The sequence below is a fragment of the Gorilla gorilla genome, chromosome X (assembly GCF_029281585.2).
Source record: "Gorilla gorilla gorilla isolate KB3781 chromosome X, NHGRI_mGorGor1-v2.1_pri, whole genome shotgun sequence".
Taxonomy (NCBI): Eukaryota; Metazoa; Chordata; class Mammalia; order Primates; family Hominidae; genus Gorilla; species Gorilla gorilla.
Window position 1 is genome coordinate 64200031 of NC_073247.2, and position 12601 is coordinate 64212631.

The 12601-nt window shown below is 44.5% G+C and overlaps 1 protein-coding gene across 3 annotated transcripts in view; it reads right to left on the bottom strand.

Annotated features, from left to right (window-relative positions):
* FAM120C (family with sequence similarity 120 member C) overlaps nt 1-12601 on the bottom strand; it is a 104524-nt gene that overhangs the window by 7923 nt on the left and 84000 nt on the right. Inside the window, exons 11-15 of one of the 3 annotated variants that reach the window (XM_055376525.1) lie at nt 10495-10609; nt 6941-7150; nt 4937-5138; nt 4246-4299; nt 515-654 (exon numbers count right to left, since the gene is read on the bottom strand). In XM_055376525.1, the coding sequence (XP_055232500.1) occupies nt 4265-4299; nt 4937-5138; nt 6941-7150; nt 10495-10609 (562 nt within the window). In that variant the 3' untranslated portion in view covers nt 515-654; nt 4246-4264. Of the gene's footprint in view, nt 1-514; nt 655-4245; nt 4300-4936; nt 5139-6940; nt 7151-10494; nt 10610-12601 lie in introns of those variants that run through there. The other 2 variants (XM_019018939.4, XM_031005883.3) reach the window with 2 other exon arrangements.

Genomic DNA, 12601 nt, shown 5'->3' on the forward strand with positions numbered 1-12601 from the left:
CCAAGACCACACCATTGCACTTTGACCTGGGAAACGAGCGAAACTCCATCTCAAGAAAAAAAAAAAAAGGAAAGTTGGTCAGGCATGGTGGCTCATACCTGTAATCCCAGCACTTTGGAAAGCCAAGACGGGAGGATTGTTTGAGCCCAGGAGTTTGAGCCCAGCCTGGGCAACATGGCAAAACCCCAGTTCTACCAAAAATATGAAAAATTAGCCAGTCATGGTGATGCACATCTGTGGTCCCAGCTACTTGGGAGGCTGAGGCAGGAGGATCACTTGAACCTGGGAGGCAGAGGAGGTTGCAGGAAGCCGAGATGATGCCACTGCACTGCAGCCTGGGCAACAAAGTGAGACCCCATCTCAAAAAGAGAAAGAAAGAAAAAAAGAAAAAAAAAAGTAAAGTTAGTTAGTACTTCTTGCCTTAATAGAAGGATTTAATGCCTAGGCATTTTCCCAAGGAGGCCTAGGCATTTTCCCAAGGGGACTAGCTTGTATCAACCTATTTGGATACATACCCCTTTCCTGGCCCACCGACAGAAACCACTTGCATGCCGAAGGATCCTCGGCCCCTGGAGGATCTGCTGCCAGCCCACTGGCCCACAACCATCCCAGCAATCTCCAGTTTTCCTCCTTGGGGTGGGATTGGATGGAGACCTGGCAAGATAGAAAGAATGGTGGTAATGGGCCAGGTGTGGTGGTTCACGCCTGTAATCCCAAAACTTTGGGAGGCTGAGTCGGGCAGATTACTTGAAGTCAGGAGTTCCAGAGCCAGCCTAGCCAACATGGTGAAACCCTGTCTCTACTAAAAATACAAACAATTAGCCAGGCATCGTGGTGTGCGCCTGCAATCCCAGCCACTTGGGAGGCGGAGGCACGAGAATCACTTGAACCCAGGAGGTGGAGGTTGCAGTGAGCTGAGACTGTGCCACTGCACTCCAGCCTAGGTGACAGAGTGAGATTCTGTCTCCAAAAAAAAAAAAAAAGAAGAAGAAAAAAGAATTGTAAGTACAAGGCAGGATAAGAGGTGGACAAAAGATCCTACAACCCGCTACCTACTCTTCTTTCCATTTCTCTCTGATAAAAAGACTCTGTGGCAGGGCACGGTGGCTCATGCCTGTAATCCCAGCACTTTGGGAGGCCAAGGCGGGTGGATCACCTGAGGTCAGGAGTTCGAGACCAGCCTGGCCAACATGGGGAAACCTCGTCTCTACTAAAAATACAAAAATTAGCCGGGCGTGGTGGTCCATGCCTATAGTCCCAGCTACCCAGGAAGCTGTGGCAGGAGAATCGCTTGAACCCAGGAGGTGGAGGTTGCAGTGAGCCAAGTTCACACCTCTGCACTCCACTCCAGCCTGGGGGACGGAGTAAGACTCTGTCTCAAAAAAAAAAAAAAAGATTCTGTGATAACAGAAAGGTGTCATGATGGAAGCACATTTAGTGAGGAGGGCCGGAGATCTGTACACATCTACTTTAGCAAGTATGGTGCAGGTGACTCATTTTTTAATCACAGATCATAGCATATAGTAGGCATTCAGTATTTGTTGAAAGAATGAATGTCTTAACATCTAGTTATTGGAAAATTACAAGCCTAAACTACTCTTTTTTTTGTTTTTTTGAGACAGAGTCTCACTGTGACACCCAGGCTGGAGCGCAATGGTGCAATCTCGGCTCACTGCAACCTCCACTTCCCAGGTTCAAGTGATTCTCCTGCCTCAGCCTCCTGAGTAGCTGGGACTACAGGCACATGCCACCACGCCCAGCTAATGTTTGTATTTTTAGTAGAGACAGGGGTTCACCATATTGGCCAGGCTGGTCTCCAACTCCTGACCTCAAGTGATCCACCTGCCTCGGGCTCTCAAAGTGCTGGGATTACAGGCATGAGCCACCGTGCCCAGTCCTAAACTACTTTTGATACAAATATACATCATTACAGATTGTAGAATTAGCCAAACAACCAACAACCAAACTAAACTGAAAATAATGAAACTAAACTAACAGTAATTTATAATTAAAAAGCAAGAATAGGCCGGGCATGGTGGCTCACACCTGTTATCCCAGCACTTTGGGAGGCCCAGGTGGGTAGATCATTTGAGGTCAGGAGTTCGAGACCAGCCTGACCAAATGGTGAAATCCCGTCTCTACTAAAAATGCAAAAAAATTAGCCAGGCGTGGTGGCACATGCTTGTAGTCCCAGCTACTCAGAAGGCCGAGTCAGAAGAATTGATTGAACCTGGGAGGTGGAGGTTGCAGTGAGCAGAGATGGCACCACTGCATTCCAGCCTGGGTGACAGAGCGAGATTCCATCTCAAAAGAAAAAAAAAAAAAAAGGCAAGAACAGCAACAATTGAAAACCAGAACCAAGTCACAAGCACAGTGGGTTTTGTAATTTAGCACAAAAATAAGCCTTCATAGAATATGGAGTTCTACTAGGCCTTTAATTTTAGTTTATGACAAGAAACCAAATGAACCCTTAACTCATTTAGCAGGTTGTTAGTAAAGAGTACTTCATTTAGGCCAGGCATGGTGGCTCACACCTGTAATCCCAGCACTTTGGGAAGCCAAAGCAGGCAGGATTGCTTAAGCCCAGTTCAAGACCAGCCAGGGCAACATAGCGAGACCCCATCTGCACACACACACACACACACACACACACACACACACACACACACACACCCCAAAATATTAGTCAGGCATGTTGGTGCATGCTTGTAGTTCCAGCTATTCAGGGGGGCTGAGATGAGCGAATCACTTGAGCCCAGGAAGTTGAGGCTGCAGTAAGCCATGATTGCACCACTGCACTCCAGCCTGAGCGACAGAGTGAGACCCTGTATCCACACATACACACACACACGAGTCCTTCATTTATATAAAACTTTATAAAACTTGAGAGTCCAAGGAACTAGAGTGCTAGTTACCTTTTTGTTTGTTTGTTTGACACAGAGCCTCGCCATGTCTCCTAGGCTGGAGTGCAGTGGCGCGATCTTGGCTCACTGCAATCCACCTCCCGGGTTCAAGCAATTGTTGTGTCTCAGTCTCCCGAGTAGCTAGGATTACAGACAGGTGCCCGCCACCATGCCCGGCTAATTTTTATATTTTTTGTAGAGACAGGGTTTCACCACGTTGGCCAGGCTTGTCTGGAACTCATGACCTCAAGTGATCTGCCCACTTTGGCCTCCCAACGTGCTGGATTACAGGTATGAGCCACTGCTCCCTGCCTAGAGTGCTAGTTACTTTTAAGAGGGACAAGAAAGACTTGCATTTGAGGATCCTACTGTGGGCTTTCAGGAGGCAAGAGGCTCCTTGTGAACCACCAGTAACTGGAGACTAAGCATCACTGGTAGGTAGGGCAGTGGTGACCTTCCAAGAACCTGGCTTAAATTAAGGCTGTCTTTTGAGACTTACAAAATAAAATCAACACATAAAGAATGGAGAAAGGATCTGTAAAGTCATCTGAAAGGGATGGACTGGCTGGCTCCCTGGTTTTTAAGACTTGATCATGATCTGACTGAACAGGGAGTTACCAGAGCAGACTTTCACACTGTTCATCTAAGCCCAGCCTTGAGCTAACCACCCATACTGAATTTTGTCACCCTAAAAAACTAACTTCAACTTCCAGCTTTATTACTTTTAAAGGGAGGAGCAATAGATAACAAACACCTTCAACCACAGCAATGACACTCTGACCCAATCACAGAATCTTGCTATTTTATGTTAAAATGTCTCCACTAAAATATCCTGTTTCACTGCCAGGTGCCGTGGCTCACGCCTGTAATCCCAGCACTTTGGGAGGCCAAGGCAGGCAGATCATCTGAGGATGGGAGTTCAAGACCAGCCTGACGAATATGGTAAAACCCCGTCTCTACTAAAAATACAAAAATTAGCCGGGCTGTGGACAGAGGGAGACCAGGCCTCAAAAAAAAAAAAAAAAAAAAAAATCTTGTTTCACCACAGGACAGGTTGTCTCAATTATCAGGATCAGTATCTGAGCAACCTAGGCATGATTGTGTATTCATCGTTAAACTGTAGCTCAAGTGCCACCGTAATTTATACATATGTTTGTGTGTACATATGTGTACATATGTGTGTGTGTGTGTGTGTGTGTGTATGTTTTCCTCACTAAACTGCAATCCTCTGGTGGCATGGATGGTGACATATTTCTCTCCATGCTTCTGGAGCTGAAAGAAGGGAAATGTGTCAAGTATATTCGCAGAGTGGAAATGGATACATCAAGCTACTGTTGCCTACCAGCACTGGCCGTTTACTCTCACTGATCTTCCTGCAAGCTCCTGTGTGCATTGCCTATATGGAAGGAATGAACAAACAGTAACCATGAAGAGCCGGTCCATATGACTTACGGTTCTCTAAAGTAATAAAGTGGGTTCTGGTTTCCACATCAGTCACTTCATGAGTTTGGTTGGTGAGAGTCAAATCCCTGGGGACCAACGACCTCTATGAAGAATGGTCTTAGAAGTCAAAATGGATATAAGCTGCTCTTCAAACTACATAGCACAGAATACAAATGAGATGAGGCCGGGCGCTGTGGCTCACGCCTGTAATCCCAGCACTTTGGGAAGCTGAGGCGGGTGGATAACCTGAGGTCAGGAGTTCGAGACCAGCCTGACCAACATGGTGAAACCCCGTCTCTACTGAAAATACAAAATTAGCCAGGTGTGGCAGCGCATGCCTTTAATCTCAGCTACTCAGGAGACTGAGGCAGGAGAATCGCTTGAACCCAGGAGGCGGAGGTTGCAGTGAGCCGAGATCACACCATTGCACTCCAGCCTGGGTGACAAGAGTGAAACTCCGTCTAAAAAAAAAAAAAGTCAATGAGATGAGATATATGTGAAACTGTTGATCCTGTTATTGACAATAATGACTGGATAGATTATTATGACATAAATTGAGGATGGTAAATACCTCATTCTTTGGTACTGACCTGCAAATCCCCGGCTCCTCCCTTGAGGGGGAAGTGGCATGGAGCCCATAGCTCGGGAATAAAGTGAAACAGGGTAGAGAGAGGGCACCATGGGAGGCACAAAAGTAGGTGACGGAAGTAGAGCAGAAGGCGGTGGATGATTCACGTTGACTCCTTCAAGGATGCTCTGTCTCATCTTTTCCACTTTGGTTGCCAGGTCAGCCTTCAAATGAGGAAGAGTAATAATAGCAGCTGCCATTTTTCGAACTTGTCCCATGTTTTAGGCCCAGGATGGAGCACTCTAGGTACATTCTCACAATTCTATTCCCATTAAGTGAACTGAGGCCTGTCGTTAAAGGGCTCAAAGCTACACACTCAGGAAGCCTGTCTGGCACCAAAGCCCCGACTCTTTACATGACATCACACTACCATCATATGAGTTCTGACTCAGGGCTTGTGATGTACATTGACTAGGTCAAGGAACACAAATTTAACAATAAGAATTACTGATGGTCTATTACATGGCCGGCATTGGGCTGGGTCACTTTCTAAGGGAGATGTAACAGAATTAGATAAAAGAGAGAATAAAAATCTGACAAATAAAAAGCCTTTTAACCTTCTCCCCCATATCCAAGATTGGAGATCCTGATACCTCTAGTACAAAGGTCTGCAAACTTCTTCTGAAAAGGGTCAGATAGTAAATATTTTAGGCTTTGTAGGCCATATTGTCTCTGTCACAATTATTCCACTCGGCTACTGTAACATGAAAGCAGTCATAGGCCAGGCGTGGTGGCTCACCTGAGGTCAGGAGTTCAAGACCAGCCTGACCAATGTGATGAAACCCCATCTTTACTAAAAATACAAAAAATTAGCCAGGCATGGTGGCATGTGCCTGTAGTCCCAGCTACTTGGGAGGGTGAGACAGGAGAATCACTTGAACCTGGGAGGCGGAGGTTGCAGTGAGCTGACATCGTGCCACTGCACTCCAGCCTGGGCGACAGAGCAAGAATCTGTCTCAAAAAAAAAAAAAAAAAAAAGAAGAAGAAAGCGGTCATAGATGGTATGTAGATGAATGAATGTGGCTATGTTCCAATAACATTTTATTTACAAAAACAGAGGGTGGTCTGTATTACAAAAAACAGATGGTTTTTAGCACTATGGATAGCGCAAAAAACTATGGATAGTGACAAAAAACAGGAGGTGTGCTGGGTAGTCTGCCAACCCCTGCTCTAGTGCCTCAGCTCTTTCCCCACCAAAATGGATAAAGGAGTTAAGTAAGGTTTCCTTTCCCTTGCCTCCCCTCATCTTTCCCAATGTTTCATTAAAAAAAATCCCTTTGGGAGGCCAAGGCAGGTGGATCACAAGGTCAACAGATCGAGACCATCCTGGCCAACATGGTGAAATCCCATTTCTACTCAAAATACAAAAATTAGCTGGGCCTGGTGGTGCATGCCTGTAGTCCCAGCTACTTGGGGGGCTGAGGCAGGAGAATCGCGTGAACCTGGGAGGTGGAGGTTGCAGTGAGCCGAGATCACGCCACTGCATTCCAGCCTGGCGACAGAGCAAGACTCTGTCTCAAAAAAAAAAAAAAAAATCCTCTGCTTCTACTCTACCATCAACTTTACTACCCTCTTCTGTTTCCAAACACAGCTCCTTTACAAAAAAAAAAAAATTGCTTGCAAAAGAGACAGACAGTTTTTGTTAAATAAGAGAAATGAAATACTGAGTTGGAGGGAAGGTATATAGTACATCTGAATATTCCATGGATAAGAAATACTCAGAGTAAGAAAAAGGATATGAAAACTTTAAGCTCATTAAAAAAAACTTTCCAACATAAAATTTTACAACATGTACATATCAGACTACAGGCCTTTGGGACCACTGTTGACTGAGTCAGGTTAAAGTGAGACACATTCTCCTGCTTCCGCCCCATCCCTCTCCACTCTCTCTGCTCCTTTCCCCTCCCTGCCCATTCACTCCCACAGGAGATCAGAGCTAGTCCTTAGCAGCCTGACATGCTGGTACCTGGCCATCACAGAGCTCAACCAGAGATACTCGCTCTCGGCCTGCTTTAATTAGCTTGCTCTGGAACAGCTTGCCATCAAAGTAAATCCATGGACAGCAATGCTCCCAAGGGACTGGCTGGCCACAGGCATCATTAGCAAACAGAGCTGTGTCGACTCCACTCATGAAGAGGGCAGCAAGCTGGATCCCTCGGGCATCCAGTTTCTCAATCTGAAACCACCACAGATGAAATATTACTATTAAGAAACTACTATTCTTGGTAACATTTACTCTTATTCCTGTCATGCTGATTCTTCCAGTTAAATTTGAACATGCTGTCATTCAATGTAGACATCTCAGTGCATAAGCAGCTTCTATCCATGTCTTTCCCCTAAGATGATTTGAAAGGTACTTATTACAACATTAAAGACACCAACCTGAGACATTTTTTTTTCACCTGTCCAATTAGAAAAAAATTTAGAAAGTAAAGGCTGAAAGAACACTCAATGCTACTGCTGCTGATGCAGTGAAATAAATGGGCAATCATATAAAGCTGGTAAGAAATGTATATTACATGGCCAGGTGCAGTGGCTCATGCCTGTAATCCCAGCACTTCGGGAGGCTGAGGCAGGCAGATCACCTGAGGTCAGGAGTTCGAGACCAGCCTGGCCAACATGGTGAAACTCCGTCTCTACTAAAAATACAAAAATTAGCCAGGCATGATGGTAGGTGTTTGTAGTTCCAGCTACTCGGGAGGCTGAGGTGGGAGCATCATTTGAACCTGGGAGGTGAAGGTTGCAGTGAGCCAAGAATGTACCACTGCACTCCAGCCTGGGCAACAGAGCAAGACTCCATCTCAAAAAAAAAAAAAAAACAACGAAAGAAAGAAATGTATATTACAATTAAGCAATATGTATGAAGAACCCTGAAAATGTTCACATTTGTTGAGTTAGAAATTAAACTTGCAGATACCAGCACCATGTTTCTTGTACAGTCTGAAAAACTGTGAACCAAAGAACATTCTTTTCTTGGCCAGGCACAGTGGCTCATTCCTGTAATCCCAGTATTTTGGGAGGCTGAGGTGGGTGGATCGCTTGAGGCCAGGAGTTTGAGACCAGCCTGGCCAACATGGCAAAACCCCGTTTCTACTAAAAATACAAAAATCTGGCAGGCATGGTGGCATGTGCCTGTAATCCCAGCTACTCAAGAGGCTGAGGCAGGAGAATCGCTTGAACCCGGGAGGTGGAGGTTGCAGTGAGCTGAGATTATGCCACTGCACTCCAGCCTGAGTGACAGAGTGAGACTCTGTCTCCAAAAAAACCTCTTTTCTTTACCAATTACCCCGCTTCAGGTATTCCTTTATAGCAACTGTAAATGGAGTAAGACAACACATAACAGAGGAAAACTGAAAACAACCTAAGTCGCCAATATTATAACAATTAAATGATACATCCATATGATAAAATATTATTTATTAAAATTTTTAAGACACAGAAAATATGTGCTATGTGAAATGGAAAAAAACTACAATATATAATTACATAAATACTACCTCAACTATGTAAAAAATGTATGACAGAAGACTGGAAAAAAACCTCAAAATTCCCACAGTGGTTATCTCAAGCAACTGTGTTAGAAGACAGCTTTAACAGGAAAAGGGGAAGTGTTTGCAGGTCCCCTCCTAGGTGTCGTTTAGCACGAGCAGTTATTCTAGGACAAGCAATACTACATTTACTGCAAAAGGCAAGCACTAACTGGTTGTCTGAGTCTACTCCACCTTTCCTTAGTTGACCTCACTTAAGATTTTGCAAGTCTTATTGAACTTGATCTTCTAGTTTACTTTGGGTGCTCAAAGGAACAAGGTTACTAAAGTCAAGGGAGGGATGTTCTGCATTAATGGCTACATTTATTGAGTATTGTGTATATAAAATATGTGAAACACTGGCCAGGCATGGTGGCTCATGCCTGTAATCCCAGCACTTTGGGAGGTCAAGGTGGGCGGATCACCCGAGGTCGGGAATTCGAGACCAGCCCGACCAACAGAGAAACCCCGTCTCTACTAAAAATACAAAATTAACCAAGCGTGGTGGCGCATGCCTGTAATCCCAGCTACTCGGGAGGCTGAGACAGGAGAACCACTTGAACCCGGGAGGCGGAGGTTGTGGTGAGCCGAGATCACGCCACTGCACTCCAGCCTAGGCAGCAAGAGCGAAACTCCATCTCGAAAAAAAAAAAAAGTGAGACACTGTTCTAGGGGTTTTACATGGATTACTTTACATAGTATCCTCACAAACTGACACAGTTGGATATGTGACCCCTCCAAATTGCATGTTAAAATGTGATCCCCAATGTTGTAGATGGAACCTAGTAGGAGGTGTCTGGGTCATGGGGGCAGATCCCTCATGAATGGCTTGGTGCCCTCCCTGTGGTAATGAGCGAGTTTTCACTCTATTAGTTCATGCAAGAACTGATTGCTAGAAAGAGCCCAGCACCTTGCCCTTCTTTTTTTTTTTTTTGAGACAGAGTTTCACTCTTGTTGCTCAGGCTGGAGTACAATGGTGCAATCTCGGCTCACTGCAATCTCCGCCTCCCGGGTTCGAACAATTCTCCTGTCTCAGCCTCCCGAGTAGCTGGGATTACAGGTGCCCTGCCATCACGCCCGGCTAATTTTTGTATTTTTAGTAGAGACAGGGTTTCACCATGTTGGCCAGGGTGGTCTCACACTCCTGACCTCGTGATCTGCCCATCTCAGCCTCCCAAAGTGCTGGGATTACAGCACTGCTGCCCTTCTCTCTTACGTGCCCTCTCTCACCATGTGACACACTGGCTCCTCTTGTCTTATTCCCCTCACCTTCTATCATGAGTAGAAGCTTCCTGAGACCCTGACCAGAAGCTGAGTAGATGCTGGCACCATGTTTTTTGTACAGTTTTCAGAACAATGGGCTCAATAAACCTCTTTTCTTTATAAATTACCTAGTTTCAGGTATTCTTTTATAGCAACACAAAATAGACTAATATACAATTGTACAAGTAAGGAAACTGAAGCTAGAGAGATTAAGTAACCTGCCCAAGGTCACACAGCTAGGAGGTAATGAAGCCAGGATTCAAACCCAAGGCAGCCTGGCTTCAGAGCCTCCCCTCTATACTACTGTGCTCTACTGCCTTCAGTGGGTGGGTTTATTTTCTTCCTTATGCTTTCCTATACTTCTACTTAATACTCAATACATATCACTAAAAGGAGGTGTGTCTGAGTAAATAGACACAAGCAGGGGACACTAGGATATGTCCCCTATAGTGTATCTTGTAAGAGTCAGAAACCTTGCCATGGCCTATGGGCCAAGATTTATTTTCCTTGCGTAATATCCATCTTTTCTGCCCATTCTCATTTATCAGTATGAGAGCAGCGTAGCAGGCACCTCTTGGCTTTCTTCATAGACATAAATATTTGGTTAAAGTAAATCAAACAGTTACCTGCAGAACTTACTATTTTCCTCAGCTTCAGGAAAAAAAAAAGACCTAAAGTAGTGCTATAAGCTCATAAAAGAAAGAACTTAAATGAGGGTACATGAAATCACCTTGAGTTCTTGGAGTCGATCTGGTTCATAAAGCTGGGTAGACACTGCCTGTGCAAGGAAGGTGTCTAGCTCATGGCGATGCAGGATTCGGCCACCAGGCCACTGAACCATGTACCTAGAAAATAAAAGCACTGTTATTAGGCCACAAAAGCTCACTTATTCATGTCACAAAAACTTATTAAGCTAAGAACCTATCATGAGCCAGTACTTGGCTAGATTTTGGCAATACTAACTGAATGAAGGAAAAAGAATCTCTGCTTTCGTTACTTCCAGTCTGGGTGGTAGAGGAAAAGAATCATGTACATCAACAATGACAGGACAGTGTGTTAAGTACCAAGATGGAAGAATGCACAGAGTGCTTGCTATGAGAGCATAGAAGAGGGCCATGACTGTAAAGGTGAAAGATGGTATCCTGAGAAAAGTCAGCAAGAGTTTAGTTTCAAAGGGCCTGTAGAATTTAGTGAGACAAAAGGTGGGGAAAGGATGTTCCAGGTTGAGCGAAGAGTATGATGTGTGAAGGCCTGATGGTGTGGTTCAGCACAATGCACCAGCTTCCATATTGCTGAAGCTAAGCACGTTTGGAGTGACAGGAGGCGAGATTAGGAAGTAGGTCAGATTGGTGGCAGCCTGAGGAACACTGAGGGCTTCAGGTGGTGGAAAGTGCGGTCATGAACCATATCATGGTACCCAAGACATGGCCCAGGATAAGTGAAGTTCACATAAAAGCCCAGAACGTTTTAACAGAAAGAGTATGAATTTTGAAGAGAGAAGATCTCAATTTGAGTGTTGGTTCCTCCACTTACTAGTTGATAGCTATGGACAAATTATTTAACCTTTCTGAGCCTTGCATTTCCTCATCTACCAAATGGGGATAATAAAATTTGCCCTGCTCTTTTTACAGGGTGGTTGTGAGGATTAAATAGGGTTACTAAAGAAAAAAATGAAAAGAAGGCTGGGTGCGGTGGCTCATGCCTGTAATCCTAGCACTTTGGGAGGCTGAGACGGGCAGATCACTTGAGGCCAGGAGTTTGAGACCAGCCTGGCCAATGTGGTGAAACCCCGTCTATACTAAAAATAAAAAAAATTAGCCGGGTGTGGTGGCGGGCACCTGTAATCCCAGCTACTCAGGAGGCTGAGGCAGGACAATCGCTTAAACCTGGGAGGCGAGGGTTACAGTGAGCTGAGATTATGCCACTGCACTCTAGCCTGGGCGACAGAGTGGGGGGGGGGGAGAGGGAGGAGGAGGAGGAGGAGACGACGAAGAAGAAAGTGTGTGTGTGGGGGAAATAAAAAAGAAAGTAGACCAGAGAACAGAGACTCAAAAACAGGATTAAGGAATTTGGATCGTCATCCTGAAATTGTAGGGAGACACTGTAGGATTGTCAGAAGGACTGGTTTGATAATGACTGGCTCAGGTTATTAATATTGTTTCTTTTTTTGGATTTATAGTTCCTTGATTTACCTTTGCCCATTCTTTCATTTTTAACCTTTCCATCTTATTTCACTGGCAAAATGTAAAGCAAAAATAGAAGAAAATGAATGCAAATGCAATTACAGTGGGAAATTTTAATATACCACTATTAAGCTATAATATGTAAAACATACCTAAAATACATTTAAATTCACAGAAGATTTGAATAGTACAATAAATAAGGTTTAAATACTTGACTGACTTAATACAAAGAAAACACATTCTTTTCAAGTGCCCATGTCAGTTCCCATGAGGTCTAGGACCTTGCCTGTTTGCCTTTGTTTGTGTGTTTATCATCCTTTATTTATTATGAACTATCTAGCCAAGTACATAGCATAGAATAGGTATTAATAAATATTTATTGGAAGAGCGACTGATGCATTAATCTGGTCATGCCAAGCCAAAAACAAAACAAGACAAAACTCAACAAAAATCCTTCAAAGCAGAATTGTACCAGTCATATCCTGAACCACTGTGCAAGAAAAACTGACCTAAAGGAGCTCCTAAAGGAGTCAAGTGTGGGAGAACAGCGAACTCACAGAAAGACTAACACAATGCAAGGGGTGTGATTTTAGAAGTTGAACAGATTGTTCTGGGTGCTCTGAGTCAGTGACTAAATTTACCTTGGAGAATCTA